General features: G+C 42.5%; 1 protein-coding gene across 8 annotated transcripts in view; it reads left to right on the top strand.

Moving 5' to 3' along the window:
• Positions 1 to 21,432, top strand: part of LOC134359516 (plexin-B2-like) — a 258,980-nt gene that overhangs the window by 187,798 nt on the left and 49,750 nt on the right. For all 8 annotated transcript variants that reach the window (XM_063072885.1, XM_063072881.1, XM_063072888.1 and 5 more), the window contains 4 exons: positions 3,138 to 3,243; positions 4,744 to 4,880; positions 12,547 to 12,729; positions 19,963 to 20,065. In XM_063072885.1, the coding sequence (XP_062928955.1) occupies positions 3,138 to 3,243; positions 4,744 to 4,880; positions 12,547 to 12,729; positions 19,963 to 20,065 (529 nt within the window). The remainder of the gene's footprint in view (positions 1 to 3,137; positions 3,244 to 4,743; positions 4,881 to 12,546; positions 12,730 to 19,962; positions 20,066 to 21,432) is intronic.

The raw sequence follows: 21,432 nt of genomic DNA, 5'->3' as shown, positions 1-21,432 counted from the left end.
GGTTGCAAAGTTTTGACCTAATTTTAAATTGTGGTGCGGCAGATGTGGATAAATATATTTAAGTTATCAGTCTGTTAATGGTCAAGAAAGCCTGCCTGCCTTAAATCAATGCAAGTTTAAATGTCACTTAATCATATATGAATTCTCATGAATGCAGCTAATGGAGACAAGTTTACTATGGGGTCAATGTGCAGAGACACACCACCAACAGTCACATACAGTAAATACAAGATCGCTGTCACGTAATAAGAATCCTGACGCATCCCCGTGACTCAGTGCACAGTCCTCGCACGTACAAGTCTACAAACCCGTATAGAATATCAGTAAAAAAAATAAATCACCGCTGAGTGAGTGAGTGAGTGCGTGCGTGTGTGTAATCCAGACCCTCCAGTCCACTGATACTATCTGTCGACCGGCCCCTGACACCCGCTAGGCAACCTGCGGCTTTGAGGCCTAGCCTTGCCCCAGTGCCCACTGCGCACTGCGCAGAGAGCAATAGTCTGCTTGGGTGATAAGGCGATGAAAACTTATCGGCTCAATATCATAATGAAGAAAGAAACAAAACAAAATGGCAGGAAAGATTGGTCATGTCATCTGATTTGTTTAAAAAAAAGGTTTGGCTGAACATTGATATTCTCTCAGTATCTGCTGGACGTATTCTTGATGTTACCAGAAGCATCCAAATAACAACATGGTATTTACATGCCTTACTTTGGCACAAAGTCCTTGAGTTATTTAAATCAATAGATAGTCCTTCCTGACGTGCACCTAACTTGTCATGGTTCTCCAAGGGCTGTGGCGTTGTTGCTCTGCAGGTTATTGGCTTCAACCTCTGAAATCAACGTGTCTGGTTCAGTCAAAAACGTTACTCTTCTTGCTTGTTGCTCCTCCAACTGAGGTTCAACAAAAGTATTTAGTATGGGTTTGACTATTTTCCACAGCATTTATGAGGAACGTTTGAGTGAGCTAGGGCCATCTGAGGAAGAATGTTTTTTTAATTTCAAGATATACTTTATTCAAAAATAAAATTATATACAGTAAACCATTCAATAACTTTCCATCCTTTATATACATTTCCATTATGGTCTGTTCGTATCCATTCTTATAGCCACCCACGTGGCAGTCCAGTTGTTCACTTTACCACATCGTTGTTGAGGGGTATACTCCCCGCCCTCCGACCCCTCCCACTCCCACGGGTGGAGAAACCTATACCGTGGTCCTTCCCCACCGGGCCCTTGCGGTGGCTGCACCGAGTTTCAGTGCGTCCCTCAGCACGTACTCCTGCAGCCGGGAATGTGCCAGTTGGCTGCATTCTCCCACGGACATCTCCATGTGCTGGTAGATCGTCAAGTTTCGGGCCGACCAAAGAGCATCTTTCACCGAGTTGATGATCTGCAGCAGAAGAAAGGTTGAGTGAGCTGAGGCTTTTCTCCTTGGACCAAAGGAGAATGAGGGAAACTTGATAGAGGTGCACAAGATCATGAGAGGCATAGACAGAATGGACATCCTTTTACGGTGAGTGTAGGAAAGTTTAGGGATGATATCAGAGGTGTACACAGCCTAGAATCACTGCCAGGGATGGTGGTAGAGGGTGATACAATAGGGACATTTAAGATTCTCTCAGGCTCATGGATATAAGAGAAAATGGAGGATTATGGTCTGTGTAGGAGGGAAGGGTTAGATTGATCATGAAGTAGGTTTACATGGGCCAGCACAATACATGGGCTGAAAGTCCCATACAATGCTGTACTCTCTCTTTTCATGTTGGCTTTGTGGAATATCTATTTGTTATCAGTGTCAGATTCAATATTAGTTTCTTTGATTAGTCTGGAATGTTTACCTCTTCCTCTGGGGCCAAAAGCTTAACACAGTTATTATCAGTGTTCACTGTTGTTTTTTTTTTGTTATCTTTTACAATGTCATTATCTGTTTTCTCAGGGGTGAATATTGTTCCTTGCTTTCCCAAATGTATTTATGGAGTTTTGTTTTTTTTTTCAGTCTCATATGAAACTTGGCGAAGGGTATTTCTTTTTTGTAGCTGCTGTTGGCTGTTTGGCTGCTCTTTCTGTCCCCGTGGGAAAGGGAAATGTGGAGCTGTTGCCAGGATCTGCAGCATAATTTTCCCATTCTGTGTGCTTTTACACTCGTGTTGCTGGTGAACAGCATATGAACCAGGCACAGCCCATGAGATGGTCTCACAATTCTGGGCACTTGGCATCTCAGCAGCCCCTCTTTTGCCTCATCTGGGGTGTTTGCCAAGCCAGCTGCCCTAGCTATAGACTTGCCAACAATTCCCAGGAACCTGCAGATCAGTCACCCCACTTCGAGTAGTACTTTATAATGGGAGCTGATGGAAAGGCTGTTGGATCTAGAAGAACACTGAAGAGGCCAGAAAACAGGAGTAAGACATGACTCTTTAACCACTGAAATGCCTCACCTCTTTATCTAATAACACAGTCCAGACTGTAACCAGGTTAATATCAGTGGTAGTCCAAGGAACAGTGCCCTGATCAAAACCCAAATCTTTACTCCTGTTTTTTCATAGTTCAACTACACTGGTGTCAGGGTTTGATCTATATGCACTGGAATTACAGTTGTGATGATCATAGTTTTCTCAATGGTGTCAAATGTAATTTCAAACGGCTTGTTCAGGCACATTGAACGGGAAGATTGAGAGGATTACCTAACACAAGAAAATCTGTAGATGTGGAAAATCCAAAGCAACACAGGAGGAGCTCAGCAGGCCAGGCAGTATCTACGGAAAAGAGTACAGTCAATGTTTCAAGCAAAGACCCGTAATCAGACCTGATGAAGAATCCCGGCCTGGAACGTCAACTGTTTACCCTTTTTCATAGAGGCTGCCTGGATTGCCCTCCCTGTCTGGCTATCTCTCAGATATTGTCCTTATTAGTGATAGGACCGAGTGCATTTACGTGCGAGTATGAGGGAAATGAAACATGTCCACGTATCTGATTTAGGAGTGTGTGAATTGTTTGCTGTCACAGGATGTGAAGAACTGCTTGCTTTTGAGAACAAAGTTTTTGTTTAGTTTTCTGAATGCCTTAGTCAAATTAAAATACGTCATATTCTAACAGAATTATGTGATTTTTAACATGCTCTTCTATTTATATTTACAGGGTTGTTTGTAAATTAGGTGAAGTTAAGGTACCACAAAGTAATTTCGTAAAGATTGTGACAGGAAATAACAAAACTGGTATATCTGCCAATGAGTTCAATTACACTGTGAGTATTCGCTGCCTACAGAATTTTACCTTCATAAATTTGTCTCCTCTACATTAACTTAAAATAAAAAGTAAAAGTTTTATCCAATAGCTCAACAATAACAATTAGCCCCCGCTCTGTACATTATGTAGACACGACTGTGCAGTCAGATTCGGCTTAATCTCCATCCACAAGTTTGCAGATGGCGCCACCGTAGTGGGCTGTATTTCAAGTAGTGAGTTGAAGTTCAGGAAGGAGATGAGGCAGCCTCCTGGCATGATTTCACGACAATAACCTTTCCCTCAATGTCTCAAAACAAGAATTGCTGGTCGGTGACTTCAGGAGGGGCGTGGGGTACATGCTCCTGATTTCATCAACAGTGCTGAGGTCGAGAGACCTCAAGTTCCTAAGAGTGTCTACTACCACCAACAGCCTGTGCTGATTCAATCACTGAACGTCCCGGCCAAGATCAAACATCAATGCCTCACCTTTCAACAGGAGGCTGAAGAATTTAGGTATACCCCTTTGACCTCACCAACTTTTATTGCTGCATCATTAAAAAGCATACATTACAGCTTGGTGTGGCAACTGCTCTGCACATGACTGCAGGAAGCTGCAGAGAGTTGTGAACACCATTCAACACATCAGGGGAAACCAGACTCCTCCACATCCCTTCCACGGACTCTCCCCTTTGGTAAAGCAGTCAGCATGATTATAGATCCCAGCCACCCAGGACATCTTCTCCTCCTTTAACTCCTTCTCGTCAGGCAGAAGATGCAAGAGCCTGGAAGCGCGTCCCGTCAAGCTCAGGGACAACTTCTATCCCGCTGCCATACGACTATTGAACATTTTTCTTGTATGATAAACTAGATTCTTGACAATCTCACAGTCTACCTCGTTGTGGCCTTGCACCTTAATTGTCTACCGGCACTGTAACACTTTATTCTGATTTCCGTTTACGATTCAAGATTGTTTAATTTAATGTGTAAAAGGAGAACAAAATAATTCTTACTCCTAATCCAATGCAGCACAAAAGAAACACAATAAGATAAGGAACATAATAATTCAAAAGACACAATAAATATAAATATACAAGACAGCTTGTATAGATAGATAGTATGCCCATAAAGTGATGCTAGGCACAGGAGTGTCTGTATATAAGGCAAGTGACAGGAAATGATAAAGTAGTGGTGTTGGAGATGTGGATGTGTTGTTTTTCCTCAAACTATATCAATGTATTGATGTGATGAAATGATCTGTCCAGACAGTATGTTAGACAAGTTTTTCACTGCACCTCAGTACGTGTGACAATAATAAATTGGTTTATGTTATATTATGTTATAATTGCTATACTATGTTATGTTATATTTGCTTTATAAAATGTAATATGGGAAGAAATGACATCCGGAAAGAGAAAAAGCAATTGTGATGGCTTAGTAAATGCATGCGGAAAATTGACTGATAAAATGCAGAAACTCAGAATGCTTCTACAGTTAACCTTTAATGTTGGTAATTGTTCAGGACCCTGAGCCTTCTGGAATATCTCCGACAAGAGGGATATGTGCTGGAGGAATGAGTCTAACAATCACGGGAAAGCAGTTAGCCACTGGAAAGCAGGAGGATGTCAAAGTGTTTCTGGGCAAAGTTCCGTGTACTCTGTAAGTGGGGGGAAAGCCGTGGATGTTGGGGAGGGACAGTAAAACAGAACATGGTGATAGTTGTGTCATTGGTTTGCACTGTATTTGATAACTGTGATGTAAGTCTAAGTTCTCACGGTGAACCATGTTTCGTTGTGTGTCAAATCAGCTGTGTTTTCCCATTTTGTTTTCTGTATATATACTTTGGCCTTTTCACTTTTTAACGTCAGTATTGGAAGTCCTGCTGAGCAACTTCGCAGACATAATGTTTCACCGATACTTCATCCACTTGGCTGTTCCTATGCAAACACCAGACTCCAGTGCACTGGCAAGCAATTCAATCATGTTGTTTCCTTATTTAATCCAGTGTGTGTGTTTTGCCTGTTATGATGCTGGTAGTTAGGGCAGCAATGAAGATCCTCCATCCCTGGCGGTGTTCAGGGCTTCCTTTATCTTCTCAGTAGCTTCCTCGCAGTTTTTACTCCTGCAGACATCCCACCCTGCAAAAACTCATTTCAGGGAGGTAGCACCATCAATTTGCGGGAGACTCCCGGAACTTCCGGGAGAGGTGGGATGTCTGCAATAGAGTAGCTCCTTAGCAGCTAGCCAGCTAGTTTAAATAACGTTAGCTATGCTAATTAATGAATGATACCTGTTAAACTCACCTCAACATGTCTTTTACATGTGGTGGGGAAACTGCTAGAGTCAGTTATCAAAGATGTGATAACAGCACATTTGGAAAGCGGTGAAATCATCGGACAAAGTCAGCATGGATTTGTGAAAGGAAAATCATGTCTGACGAATCTCATAGAATTGTTTGAGGATGTAACTAGTAGAATGGATAGGGGAGAACCAGTGGATGTGGTATATTTGGATTTTCAAAAGGCTTTTGACAAGGTCTCACACAGGAGATTAATGTGCAAACTTAAAGCACATGGTATTGGGGGTATGGTATTGATGTGGATGGAGAATTGGTTGGCAGACAGGAAGCAAAGAGTGGGAATAAACGGGACCTTTTCAGAATGGCGGGCAGTGACTAGTGGGGTACCACAAGGCTCGGTGCTGGGACCCCAGTTGTTTACAATATATAAAGTGACTTAGACGAGGGAATTAAATGTAGCATCTCCAAGTTTGCCGATGACACGAAGCTGGGTGGCAGTGTTAGCTGTGAGGAGGATGCTAAGTGGATGCAGGGTGACTTGGATAGGTTAGGTGAGTGGGCAAATTCATGGCAGATGCAATTTAATGTGGATAAATGTGAGGTTATCCACTTTGGTGGCAAGAACAGGAAGACAGATTATTATCTGAATGGTGGCTGATTAGGAAAAGGGGAGGTGCAACGAGACCTGGGTGTCATTATACACCAGTCATTGAAAGTGGGCATGCAGGTGCAGCAGGCGGTGAAAAAGGCGAATGGTATGCTGGCATTTATAGCGAGAGGATTCGAGTACAGGGGCAGGGAGGTTCTACTGCAGTTGTACAAGGCCTTGGTGAGATCACACCTGGAGTATTGTGTGCAGTTTTGGTCCCCTAATCTGAGGAAAGACATTCTTGCAATAGAGGGAGTACAAAGGAGGTTCACAAGATTGATTCCTGGGATGGCAGGACTTTCATATGATGAAAGACTGGATCGACTAGGCTTATACTCTCTGGAATTTAGAAGATTGAGAGGGGATCTTATTGAAACATATAAAACTCTAAAGGGATTGGACAGGCTAGATGCAGGAAGATTGTTCCCGATGTTGGGGAAGTCCAGAACGAGGGGTCACAGTTTAAGGATAAAGGGGAAGCCTTTTAGGACTGAGATGAGGAAAAACTTCTTCAGAGAGTGGTGAATCTGTGGAATTCTCTGCCACAGGAAACAGTTGAGGCCAGTTCATTGGCTATATCTGAGGGGGAGTTAGATATGGCCCTTGTGGCTAAAGGGATCAGGGGGTATGGAGAGAAGGCTGGTACAGGGTTCTGAGTTGGATGATCAGCCATGATCATACTGAATGGCGGTGCAGGCTCGAAGGGCCGAATGGCCTACTCCTGCACCTATTTTCTATGTTTCTATGTTACAGTCTTAACCCACCATGGGCAATAGAAAAGTCACTGTTGTAAACAGCGCAGCGAGCAACACTGTCATTATTTTTGACCCCTATTAGGCAGGGGTACACTTCAGTGTAGTCTGGGGTGACGTACGTTTTATATTTTCTTTTTTTGGAACACTCTGCCATGACGTGCTCTCGCTTGCGCGCGCTCTCTCTCTCGGTTGCTCTCGCGCTCTCTCTCACTCTCTTTCTTGCTCTCTCTCTCGCGCTCTCTCGCTCATTTGCTCTCAAAAAAATTGATTTCCGGGATATTGTATATAAAATTTGTGGGCATCAGGGAGCCACTATTAATATGCAGGAGACTCCCGGAACTTCTGGGAAAGGATGTCTGCTCCTGTCTGTCATGCAAGTGCCGGGTGTTGACTCGGGAATACCATTGCACTCAGGTGTAGGAGTCTTCATTGCTGTTTCCATAACAACTTTGTTTGACTAGTCAGGGTTGTTAGCTCTGAGCTGAACCCCTGAACCTGGAGGACTGGAGGACCACTCTTAGTCTGCCCTCTACCCTTTGACCTGTTTGGAATGGATGATCCTACTAAGAGCCAAAGCATAAAGCCCCGACTCCAGCCAACATAGCTGTCCGGATCATTGAGGCACGCGAGCCTCCAAACCCTACAAATAGGTTGTGGTCCTCTTGGGGGAGTTAATCCCATATTTACTTGAAAATCCACACAACCCTTCCTGTAAGTATAACATGTGAAATGAACCACTTTGTTCCTTATTTTTCCACTTCTTCAGATGAGTTGTGCGAATTGCTGTATTTATACCCCTACTCGGGTCACTTTTAGCAAATCCAACATTGAGTATCCATTAAAGTAATGACACTCCTAATGTTAAAACTTCACATATATTTTCCAAGAAACCAGTGAAGCTCATGTCCCCTGCTGGATTAGTACAAATACACCCTTGTTTCTTGTGTCGAAAGTAGTTCTCTATCAGCTTCTCAGTTTAAAAATGAGTCAGGCACACTGAATTCCAAAAGCAAGGAAGCAGAGAATCATTCTCTCCATTCTCAGGTACACTTGTGCATCCATTTGTAATGTTGCAAAGTGTTGGGCGAGGTTATACATATAGAATCAGTGTTCAGAAAGAGCCTAACAAGGGAAGGAAGAGTTTTGTGAAAGAATAAGATTGGCTGCTTGGTGTTATTTACCAGATTTAACATGCGCTCCTTAAGGAGTGTCTGAAAGCAAAAAAAAAACACATAGAATATTTAAAAGGATAGGCAGTTTCCATGCTCTGGTGCTGGCCATTATTCTTGAATCAGAAGATTCTGGGATGCAAGTTACAAATCAGGGATTCTGTGACCATTGTGTTGCTTCAGTGTTATGGTGCTTGCTGCATAAGGTGCGACATTAAGCCAGAAAGCTGTGTGCCCTTTAGTTAAATACAAGTGACCTGGAGACAGTATTGGAGGAGGAGGAGGAGACTCTCCTAGTGGTCTGCCAAAAGTTTATCGTGTATCCAAAACTGCAAAGCATCTCATTCCTTTCTGCAGTTTGACAGTTTATGTCATAAAAAAATATTTCCACCACAAAAGTAATTTGTTGTGTTCATATATGTATTGTTTTCATTGAAATGAATTAAGATATTGGAAATGTTTAAGTTTAAATTTTGTTAAGTAAAACATACATAAAATAGGAAAATGGATACCTTAAAAATAATAATCATGGGTGAATTTAAAACTGACTCCAGAATTAATTGGCCAGATGATCAGGAGACTGGGGAATTTGGTCCCTGTGGGATTTGTTTCTAACCTACCATCTTAGAAACCTGATGAAAGGAGATTTGTAACTGGATCCACTAATGGGGAATGAACCAGAACAGTAAAAGTAAGGTAATACCCAGTCAGTGGTCATAAACTGTCAAATACATCTGAATCTAATGTACTTGAAGATGGTAAGTGGGGATAAAATGAGGAATATGGTGTTTAATAGCTGCAAAAGAAGCAAGATTTTTGACGGGGAGAATAAGAGTTGGGAAAATACAATGATGAACAATGTTGATAAACCAATGTAGAAATGCAGTGGGAATCATTTAAATGTATTGTTCAGAACAATTTATTGATATATATTCTGTTTTAAGAATGAGTTTATCAGCATTGAGAGGCAACGGGTGTTGAAAGGAATAGAGAAAAAGATTGGTGTACTGAGCGGGATATCATGAGGATAAAGAATAAGGAAACATTTAGAAAATCAAAGAGGAGCTTAAAAATTAAACAGGAAAGTGAACGTGTGGAGAGCGTAATTGGCAAGAGAGTGCATCAGCTTCAGTGGGTTAGTGAGTGGGCAAAAAGGTAACAAAAACATATTATAGTAGTCATAGTCGTAGTCGTACCTTATTGATCCCGGGGGAAATTGGTTTTCATTACAGTTGCACCATAAATAATAAATAGTAATAGAACCATAAATAGTTAAATAGTAATATGTAAATTATGCCAGTAAATTGTAAAATAAGTCCAGGACCAGCCTATTGGCTCAGGGTGTCTGACCCTCCAAGGGAGGAGTTGTAAAGTTTGATGGCCACAGGCTGGAATGACTTCCTATGACGCTCTGTGCTGCATCTCGGTGGAATGAGTCTCTGGCTGAATGTACTCCTGTGCCCACCCAGTACATTATGTAGTGGATGGGAGACATTGACCAAGATGGCATGCAACTTAGACAGCATCCTCTTTTCAGACACCACTGTGAGAGAGTCCAGTTCCATCCCCACAACATCACTGGCCTTACGAATGAGTTTGTTGATTCTGTTGGTGTCTGCTACCCTCAGCCTGCTGCCCCAGCACACAACAGCAAACATGATAGCACTGGCCACCACAGACTCGTAGAACATCCTCAGCATTGTCCGGCGGATGTTAAAGGACCTCAGTCTCCTCAGGAAATAGAGACGGCTCTGACCCTTCTTGTAGACAGCCTCAGTGTTCTTTGACCAGTCCAGTTTATTGTCAATTCGTATCCCCAGGTATTTGTAATCCTCCACCATGTCCACACTGACCCCCTGGATGGAGACAGGGGTCACCGGTACCTTAGCTCTCCTCAGGTCTACCACCAGCTCCTTAGTCTTTTTCATATTAAGCTGCAGATAATTCTTAGGTAGGAAACTTGAGATAAGTCACTTTGATAGGAAAACTAGAAAAAAAGGAATGCATTTAAATAGATTTTCTAATAAATAATTCACTTTAAAATGCATTATGTTTTGAAATGTTTGTCAGGAGACCACAATCCTAATCCATAAAATTAGCTTCATAAAATGTTGATGAATAGAGGAACCTTGGAATTCAAGTTGCTAGTTTCCTAAAAGTGACAGTGCAGATCATTAGGATGATGAAGGAAGTTTGCCTGCCTTTGTAAGTCAGGGCATGGAAAATAACAGTTGGAACATGATGTTGCAATTTTACAAAGCACGAGTCAGACTACACTTGGGAATTTTGTGTGGAGTTCTGGTCACCACATTAAAGGAAGAATGTAATTGCTTTGGAAAGAACGTGGAGGAGATTTCTCTGGATTGAAGGACCTTAGTTATGGGGAGGGATCGGAGAGGCTTGATTTGTTTGCTATAGAGCAAAGGAGACTGAAAGGTAGCCTTTCTAAAAGATGACGAGTCATAGATAGGAGTGATTAAGGGGATATTTTTTGTACCAAGAATGTTAATATCTGGAATGTGCTGTCAGAAGAGATGGTGGAGTGAGATGCAGTCACTATGTTTAGGAGCTGTTCTGACAGGTCCTTAAACAGGTAAGGATACAGACGTATTGAAGGCGGTTGGTTTGAGAGTAGATGGGTAAATAAGTCAGCATTGGTGTGATGGGACTTCGGGCCCATTTCTCTGCTGTACGACACTGACTCTGAACCAAGGGAGTTTGCAGGGCACTCATCATGGCTTGGTATTCCAGGAAAATTGTACAGTGATTGTTGTGTGCTGAGCTGTTTGTCAATCCACGATATTCTATCAATTCAGTCAGTTTGCTGTGATTCCTTTGGAGAATGCTGAAAATGTTATGGGTAGGGGAGGACTGGTGAATCATTGGCCACAACTTTATGATTTCAACTTCAACCAACCCACACATGGAAATGCCAGAAGTGCCATCAATTTCACTGTGATGGAGTGCAGTTATCCTACCACCTGTACCACTGCAAACTTCAGGCTGCTATTTTACTTGTTTTCATGGTGGTGCTTTGAAGGTCATCAGTGTTTACAATTCCCCTTTGGTTTGCCACATGCACTTTTGTTCTGGCAACCAACAATTTGCAATTAATCAGAACCTTAACATCCCACAATGTTGCAAGTAAAATGGAACAATAAACACTAAGTGGGAGTTAGAGTTAGATTTAACCAGTACCTCAGAAGAGATAAGGAGGCAAATGGTTTAAGGAGAGCTAAAGTTTGCTCAAGCATAAAAACTTGCAGACCACAAGTAGATGAGTAGAACTACCTTGGAGTTGTGGAGAAGTTAGTAAAACTACCAAGGTCTGTGACCACAGGAGGATATGAAATCCGGGCTGAGAACTTTAGAGTGGAAATGCTGCATAACTGACAACCAATGTACAACAGTAAGAGAAATGAGATGAGGTGTGTTGTAGGGTAGGGCCAATGGTGTTGTGGATGAGTTCAGATAGCCACCATACTAAAATGAGAGACCGTCATGCATCTTTTGTTGCTGTTGAGATGTAAGACAATTAACACTTAGGAATTTCTAGGTCATTCTGTTGGATTTTTGTGCACTTAGAGCATTTATGACTTGCTACCTCTTACGCCACTAGCATTTAAGGCAGCAGTGAAGGTCCTCCATCTCTGGTGATGTTCAGGGTTTCCTTCGTTGTGTCAGTAGCTGCTTCTTGGTTTTCGCTACTGTCAGCAAGTCCTGGTGGAGACTCAGGAATGCCGTCGCATGCAGATGGAGATGGATTCTTCATTGCTGTTTCCGTACAACTTTGTTTTACCTGCCAGAGTTGTTAGTCGTGAGCCGAACCCCTGAGCCTGGAGGACTGATGGATCACTCTTTGTCTGACCTCTACCCTTTGACCTGTTTGGCACGTGTGACCCTACCAAGAGCCAAAACACAAAGCCCTGACTCCAGCTGGCATAGCTCTCTGAGCCATTGAGACAGGAAAGCCTCCAAACCACAACTAGGTTGTGGTCCTCCTGGAGGTTAGAGCAATTATAAATAATGTTAAATTGCATCTATCTACTTGAGCAAGGGCTAAATGCTGTCATTACTACCATACCAGCAGCAGACCTGCTGTTAGACTAATTAGCCCTTGAGCAAGTGATTATGATGTGGTCCCAGCACCACTAAAGGTGCTTTGTCAGTTGGACTTCTTTCTTTGATTAGTAGTTATTGTCTCTGTTTTTAACCAAGTAGAGGATTTAAAATCTCACTTGAAACTTGCTGCCAGCGGCTAGGCAGGAAAGTGGCTTCAACCTGTACTTGTTTGTGGTATCTACAGGGTTATTTTATTACTGATCTCTACATTAATATTGTTAAATTTCTTAATGGGTACCTTTTGTCAGCTTCTTCTTTAAAATCCACTAGATTGTGTGCATGGTATACTGGTTGAAATTCTACTGATGGTTTTGTTTTTTGCTTTTGACAGGATAGCATTTAACGAGAGCCTGATCTGCATCACAGGCCCTTGCAGTAGTGCAACCTACACTGCAAATGTCAGTGTTTCTGTACATTATGGAGAAAAAGCTAAAAAGGAGGTTCATCATCAGAAGTTTTCCTACGTTCCGAATCCCAAAATCGATGATCTTAGGCCAAAGAAAAGCATCTTTAGGTAATTCTCTTCTACAAACAATACTTCAAAAACCACTTCTTCATTTTTTCCTGTTTCATTGCAGGGGAGGTCATTCGTCCGAACAAATCCATGCTCCCACTTGGAGCATTCCCATCAGTCCCATTCTCCCACTTGGAGCATTCCCATCAGTCCCATTCTCCCAGTTGGAGCATTCCCATCAGTCCCATTCTCCCAGTTGGAGCATTCCCATTAGTCGCCTGCTCCCACTTGGAGCATTCCCTTCAGTCCCATGGAGCATTCCCATCAAGTTCCATGCTGCCACGTGGAGCATTCCCATCAGTCCCTTGGAGCATTCCCATCAGTCCCATTCTCCCAAGTGGAGCATTCCTGTCATTCCATTCTCCCACTTGGAGCATTCCCATCAGTCGCCTCCTCCCACTTGGAGCATTCCCATCAGTCCCATTCTCCCACTTGGAGCATTCCTGTCAGTCCCATTCTCCCAAGTGGAGCATTCCTGTCAGTCCCATTCTCCCAGTTGGAGCATTCCCATCAGTCCCATTCTCCCAAGTGGAGCATTCCTGTCAGTCCCATTCTCCCACTTGGAGCATTCCCATCAGTCGCCTGCTCCCACTTGGAGCATTCCCTTCAGTCCCATGGAGCATTCCCATCAAGTTCCATGCTGCCACGTGGAGCATTCCCATCAGTCCCCTGCTCCCACTTGGTTTTACTGTGTCAGTTCTCTCACACATGCCTGTTACCTCCCCATGATCCTCCCACCACCCACCTACACCAGAGATGGACATGCTACAAGTTTTTGGAAGGAAACAGGAGCATGTTGGATGGGTGAGGAGGAGAGCTTATGTGGTCACTGGGAGAGTGTTAAAAACTCTACAGCAGCCAAGGTCAGGATTGAAGCAGAACTGTGCAGCAGCAATGCTCACTGTGCTGACCCACTTGACCTCTATTCCAACCTTTCCCAGATACCGTTCCTCAATTATGAAGGGTACTGGGGTTAAGGCATGTATAGAGTAAAACTTTTTTTTCTTTATTTCTACTTGTATTTCGTCATTTGCACACCAGATTTTCTATGATCCTTCTAAAAATCATGAGGAAGTTAAAATGTAGGGATGAAAGGAAGTGAACAATTCCTGCAGAGCTGATTCAAGTATGGTCAGCCGACTCTTGCTTTCTATGATGTAAAATTTTATGTTTCTGAACTGAAGGGATCGCTATAGATCAGGTTTTTGTGCATCATAACTGAATGCTTGTTGTGCTGTTTTGGCACCAACCACGTTGCTTTGTGGCTTGAGTTGTGAGGAGGCTAGCACAAATAAAGATGATGGTTTTCTATCTTTACAGTATAAGCAGCCTCTGCTTGATTGGCACCTCATCCCTGCCCCTGAACATCAATTCTCTCTACCCTTTCCTCACCCTGGCTGTTCGGTGTAGCACCTACAAAGTGCACAATCATTACTCATCTCAGTCCGTCTGACCTTCTGAGGCCACAAGCTCTACCACAAAGAAGGGTAAGGGGAGTAACTGCAGGACAACACCTTGACTTGCAGACTCGCCTCCTGACACAAAAATATTTACTGGTCCTTATTGTCTCTCAGTCTAAATAACAGAATCGTAGAATCATGCGGAGTCCATTAAATGTGTCATTCAGCCCAGCTTGTCCACGCCGAACAGTAGGCAGCCTTCCATATTCATTTCGTGGTCTAGCACTCAGTCCATGGCCAACTCTGAACATACGGTTGCAAGAAGAAGTTTGTGAACTCTTTGCCGTTACCAGGTTTTCTGCATTAATTACTCATAAAATGTGGTCTGATCTTCATCTAAGTCACAATAATAGACACGCACAGTCTGCCTGAAGTAATAACACACGAACAGTTGTATTTTCCATGTCTTTGTTGAACAGTCTTCACAGTCCAGGCTGGAAAAAGTATGTGAACCCTTGTATTTAATAACTGGTAGAAACTCCTTTAGCAGCAATAACCTTCACCAAACTTTTCCTGTAGCTGCTGATCAGACTGCACAATAACGAGGAGGAATTTTGGACTATTCCTCCACACAAAACTGTTTCAGTTCATCAGTATTTCTGGGATACCTTGCATGAACAGCCCTTTATAGGTTATGCCACAGCATCTCAATTGAGTTAAGGTCTGGACTCTGACTTGCCATTTCAAAACACAAATTTTCTTCTTTTTAAACTATTCTGTTATTGATTTACTCTTGTGTTTCACATCATTGCCTCGCTGCATCATCCAACTTCTGTTAAGTTTCAGGTGACAGACTGCTATCCTGACATTCTCCCGTAAAGTGTCTTGATACAATTTTGAATTCATCATTCCCTCAACGATTGGCAGCAGTCCAGGCCCTGAGGCAGCGAAGCAGCTCCAAACCATGATGCTCCTTCCACCATGTTTCACAGTTGGGATGAGGTTTTGGCGTTGGTGTGCAGTGTCCTTTTTCCTCCAAACATAGTGGTGTGCATTTCTGCCTGAAAGTTCAACTTTTGTCTCATCTGTCCACAGAACCATGTCCCAGAAGCGTTGTGGAGCATCCAGGTGGTCTTTTGTAAGCTTGCTAGGTGCAGCAATGTTTGTTTTGGACAGCAGTGGTTTTCTCTGTGGTGTCCTTTCATGAACACCATTCTTGTTCAGTGTTTTTCTTATAGTAGGCACATGAACAGAGACTTTAGCAAGTTCGAGATGTTTCTGCAGGTCTTTTGCTGTTACCCTTGGATTCTTTTTCACCTCCTTCAGCTTCGTACATTGTGCTCAGTGTGATCTTTGCAGGATGCCCATTCATAGCAACAGTACTGAATTTCCTCAATTTGTAGTCAATTCTTACTCTTACTGTGGACTGATGAATATGCAGGTCTTTAGAAATGCTTTTGTAGCCTTTTCCAGCTTCATGTATCTCTACAATTCTTCTAAGGTCCTGTGAAAGTTGTTTTGATCGAAGCATGGTGCACGTAAACAGATCTTCCTTGAGAAGAGCAGGCTCTGTCAGTAACCTGACTTTGTGTGTCCTTTTTTTTTGTAGGGCAGGGCACCTCTGCAACCCACACCTCCAATCTCATCTCATTGATTAGAACACCTTTTGTAGAAGGCATTACCCCAGAGGTTCACAATACCTTTTTGAACCTTGACTGATTGTTTAAATGGTGTACTCAGTATTGATGAGAAGAAGTACAATTGTTTGTGTGTTATTAGTTAAGGCAGTATGTGTGTGTCTATTATTGTGATTGAGATGACGATCAGACCATATTTTGTGAGTAATTAATGCAGAAAACCAGGTAATTGTATAGGGGTTAACAATTTTTTTTCTTGCAACTGTAGAACAGTTCAACACGGAAACAGGCCCTGCGGCCCATGACTTTGTGCTAAATTAATTAAACTACTAATTAAATCTTAACTAAACCGATGAGATCTGTCTATATCCCTCCATTCTCTGCACATTCATGTACCTAAGGGCCTCTTAATTGCCTCCTTCATATTGTTTCAATGTGGCCTGCACATCTCCTTTGAACTTACTCCTCTCTGCTTAAATACATGCCCTCTAGTATTAGATATGTCAATCCTGGGGGAAAAAGTTATCTATCCCTTTCATGATTTTATAAGTCTTGGTCAGATCTCCCCTCTGTCTCTGCCACTCCAGAGAAAACAACCCAAGATGGTCCTAGTGCTCCTTGTAGCAGAGAGCCACTAAAACCTATGAACTCATAGCCTGGCAGTTTCCTCTTTCCAGCTCCCGTCAGTTTACTGTGGCATGGTGGTTAGTATGCTTTACAATGCAGCTGGAGGATCGGGGTCCAGTTCCTAACGCTGTCTGTAAGAAGTCTGTACATTCTCTCCATAACCATGTGGGTTTCCTTCGGAGATTCCAGTTTCCTGTCACGTTCCGAAGAGTTCGGGTTAGCAAGTCGTCGGCATGTTACGTTGGTTCCAGAAGCGAGGCTACACAGGCGGGCTACCCCTCAACTGATCCTCGATGCAAATGCTGCATTTCACTGTATGTTCCAGTTATGCATGGAACAAATACAAAGCTAATCTCACTTTTAATATAGTATGTGCCCTCTGATCCAGGCAGCGTCCTGCTAAACATCCCCTGCTGCAGGAACTCAGAAGGCCAGGCAGCATCTATGGAAAAGAGCAAACAGCTGATGTTTTGGGCTGAGATCCTTCAGCAGGACTAGATAAAAAAATAAGAAGCCAGTTTAGATTTCCAGCATCTGCAGATTTTCTTGTGTTTGCAATACTGCAGATGCGGCCTAACTAGAACCTTAGAAAGCTGTGATATAACTTCCTGGCTCTTGAATGGTTCAGCTAAAAAAAGGCAAGGATGCTACATGCCTTCTCTCCCTCCCTATCAACCTGAGCAACCATTTTCAGGGGCTGTGGACTTGGAACCCAAGGTCCCTCTGTGTATCAACACGGTTTAGGGTCTTGCCATTAACTGAGTACTGTTCCTCTACATTTAATCTCACAAAGTGCAACACCTCACATTTGGCCACATTAATTTCCATCTGCCATCTCTTGGCCCATATCTGCAAATGATCCACATCCCACTGTATCCTTTAGCAATCTTCTACATTATCCACAACAGCACCAATCTTTGCTATGCCAAACTAATTCAAATGTTCATCTAGATACTTTACTCACGTTTACTCTCTAGGTGAAGAAGGTCCACCTCATTCCCCCATTTAGCTCTTACTGAAACCTACATCCTCTGGTTTTACCTCACCTCTAATATGAGGTTGGGGGTGGGGGAAGATTCTTGCAATCTACCCTAACTAAATCCTTCATAACTTTGTATACCTCAATCATGTTGCCTCTTACCCTCCACCAATAGACCTAGCATCTCTACAGTTTCCTCATTACTGAACTGCTTCATCCCAGACAACAATCTGGTGAATCTCCTTTGCACCCTTTCTAGTGCTATCATGTCTTTCCTGTACTATGGTAACCAGAACTATACACACTTCTCCAGAGGTCTGAACACGGTTTTACAGAGTGAGCATAACTTGTGTCCCAACCAATGAAAGCCAGTATCCAGTATGATTTTCTAACTATCTTAACTGCCTTGTTGCCACCTTCAAGGAATTGTGAATTCATATTCCAAGTTTCCTCTGTTCCTCATTACTCCCCGAGACCTTACCGTTTATATTGTATGTCCCGATGTTATGAGTGCCCCCAAAGCGCATCATCTCATATGGGTCTGGGTTAAACTCCGCCTGTCATTAATCAGGCAGTTTCTCCAACATAGCACTATCTCTCTGCTGCTTCAGATTACCATGGCACCTCATTCATAAATCCGACAATCTTTTTGTCATCAGCAAGCTTGCTGATCTTGTTGCCCACATCCACATCCAAATCAGGGTCCTCGTACCAATCCTGGCAAGGCATGAGTGGCCACTGCCATTTAATTGCAAAAAGCAATCTTCCGCCATCACTTTGTGTCACCTGTTGCCGAGCCGGTTTTAGATACAGTTGACCAACTTGCCATGGATCTGATGGGCCCTAACCTTTCAAACCAGTCTCCCATGTAGGACCTTGTAAAAGACCTCACTAATGTCCATGTTAACCACCTCTCTTGGCCTGTCCTCATCTATACCCTTTCTTTTCTTCAGATAATTCAGTCAAATCGATCAAACAGGATCTGCCTTCAACCCATGTTAACTTTCTTTGATTCCTCAGTGATTATTAATCTTTTCTCTCAAAATTTTCTACACTTCCTAACCAAACCTGAAACTCCACTCATGTCAGCACCTGTCCTAGAAAATGACTTGCTGGCACCTTCTCGGGTTTGGCAGTATATCTGATCTTCTGGAATACTGAGATTCTGAAAAATTATTATTTCAGGGTCAGAGTTGAAATTTCATTAATTTATCAGTTCCAAATGTTTTCAGATATATATAAGTCAATATGAAAGTGGTGATCAAACTATTGATTTGAGTTTGATCACAATAAATCCAAAACCTGAGTGGCCGTATCCAGAAAACATTTCTGTTTGTTCAGCCTGAAATTGAGCCCAGTGAGAAGATGGAGACTGTGTTCACTTTACTGTTTACACTTAGAAGAAACCAGACGTTTCTTCTCCTTTTCTACCTAACGTGGAATTTGACCAATAGAGCACGTGTATCTCAGCACAGAACTGCTCCCCAGTTAGCTTTCTGCACCCCTGAGAGAATTTGTGGAGTAATCCACAGAATAACATAGAATAGTGCAGCACATTACAGGCCCTTCGGCCCACAATGTTGTGCTGACTCTCAAACCCTGCCTCCCATATAACTCCCCACCTTAAATTCCTCCATATACCTGGTAAATGTACCATATACCTTAGGAGGCAGTGATCATAACATGATTGAGTTCACTGTGACATTTGAAAAAGAGAAGCTGAAATCTGATGTGTTGGTATTTCAGTGACAACAAAATCAGCGACTGCCCACCAAGGTGTATTTTCTTTGGTTTGTCAGTTTTACTTGCAGTCCTCCAAAAAGGGATAAACTTGTACAGTTCACTCCGTAGGAGCTTTAAATGCATATTTTTCAATTAATATCAGATGTGAAGTGACCTTTGAACCTTTTTTCCACTCAAAAGCTGAAAAGAGAAGCCCAGTTAAATTTGGGTGGTTTCGTTGTTATGGTGACGGTTCAAACATTGCAAATTATTAACACAAAAATCACCTTACCCAACTGGAGTCTTACCATTTATTTATATGGACTTGGTTGATTTAATTTTAGTCATTAAATATTTGTCAGTTGTCTTCCTTGAAGATGAATTGATCTTCCTTGCTATTATTCACAATCAAGTCCATTGTCTTTCCCTGAATCGCTCTGCTTTAATTAAACGTGGTTAGCACATTTTAAAGTACAGGCGATGCAGGTTGAATTCCTGCCACTGCCTGTAAGGAGTTGGTACGTTTTCCCTGTGACCATGTTTGTTTCCTCTGGGTGCTGTGATTTCCTCCCTCATCCCAAATACGTAGGTTAATTAGTCATTGTAAATTGTCCTGTGATTAGGCTAGGGCTAAATCGGGGGTGGGGGTGGGGTTGCTGGGTGGCACTGCTCGAAGGGCCGGAAATCATCTCAATAAATAAACAAAATGATTTCCTTAAGATTAAGTCCATTCACACCATTTTCACTTTTTAAATCTTGCTGATGTATACAGTGTGTCTGACATGAATATTCATAACTTTTATTAAAGACTGTTAAGCAAGATAAATTAGATAGTACCAAATGCTATTCCATTGCCTTTTTGATGTAGTGGGGGTCGAAGCATCACGGTGACTGGAAAAGGATTTGATGCCGTTCAAAAACGAATCATGAGAGTGGAAATATGGGAGGGTGACGGATCGTTGATACATCAGGTAATGTTTATTTCTTATTGGCACTGGCATTTAGCCACTTTAAAAAAAGTAATTCAAAATATATAATGAATTCATTTTTGCTCAGCAAAAATTAATTGAGATCTTAACATTTAAAATTTTGTCTACCAAAATTGGATCCAGGGCTGATTAATTTATTTATCATATGAAATTACTAAGTATAAACATGAGATCTCTAATTTGCATTTCCATTCATACATTTATTTGTTTCTTGCTGTACTTGTATGATGTGAATGATTGCCCACCAGCTAATTTGATCAATACACAAGAAGCTGGAGGAACCGAGTGGGTCTGTCAAGGAAGATGGAGAGTTGACTTTGGGTTGAGACCTTTCCATCGGCTGCCCACTTGGGTCCAGCGATGCTGTGTGAGTTCCTCCAGCTTTTTGTTTGTTGCTCTCGATTACAACATCTGCAGTTTCTTGTGTCTCCGACGAATTAGATCATAGCTGCTTCATTAGTGGGCATGGCTGTACACATGAGGTGACACGGGGCAAGCAGATTCCACTCCAGCAGAGGGCTTTTTGGAGGTCTGCTGCAAAAGTGCAGTGAGGAATTTTTTTTTAGAAACAGCACTGAGGCAATAGTGCAGCCTATGTTGCCTCAACTTCACCATCAAGGTGCCCCCAACCTCAGGATTGTCTGTTTATTACAGGATTACTACTGTGTTGCAGGAGTTCAATCATGCACAATGTGATCAGTGAAGCAAATGAGAGGGTAGGCAGGCACTCTTGCACTTGGCATCTTCAAAACAACTTTCCTCTCCTCTGCAACGCTACACTCTGAACAACTTCCCATAACCTGAGAGGCAACTCTCGGTGAAGTTTGAGATTAATGATGAGATGCCCCATTATCTGACGAGCATCAGCATACCCATGGACTTAAAAACAGCACAAAACTTATGATTCGCCCGCAGGCAGTGTTTTCTGCCCCTCTTGCTTGCTTCAATGACATTGAGCCTGATACCACCAACATTGTCTCCACGAAGTCCTCCACATCCACAAACAAGATCAGTCCAACATCAGTGTTCTCCTCCCAAGCAACATCCCTTGCATTAAGGCCCCATTGCACTCAGTCAGCTCCCTTGAGCCAGTTATGCCCTTTATAACCTAGTTCCTTATAAAGAGACTCTTAATGCAACCTCTGTCACAGGAGGACATTAATTGCAGGCAGACAGTGCAAAAAAAGAGTTAAGAAAAAAATCTCCTTGGGGAACCCAATGTAGACTCTAACCCACTCATGGTAATCTCTGTCTCATGATGATTCAAAGTGGAGAAGTATTTCTTAGGGTGGCACTGTGAGCCTTTTGTCTTCAGTATAGATGGTAGAAATAGTGCGCCCACCTCACAA

The sequence above is a fragment of the Mobula hypostoma genome, chromosome 20 (assembly GCF_963921235.1).
Source record: "Mobula hypostoma chromosome 20, sMobHyp1.1, whole genome shotgun sequence".
In the NCBI taxonomy this organism is placed as follows: domain Eukaryota; kingdom Metazoa; phylum Chordata; class Chondrichthyes; order Myliobatiformes; family Myliobatidae; genus Mobula; species Mobula hypostoma.
The sequence above is the reverse complement of the archived record's forward strand: the minus strand, read 5'-3'. Positions and strand labels throughout refer to the sequence as shown.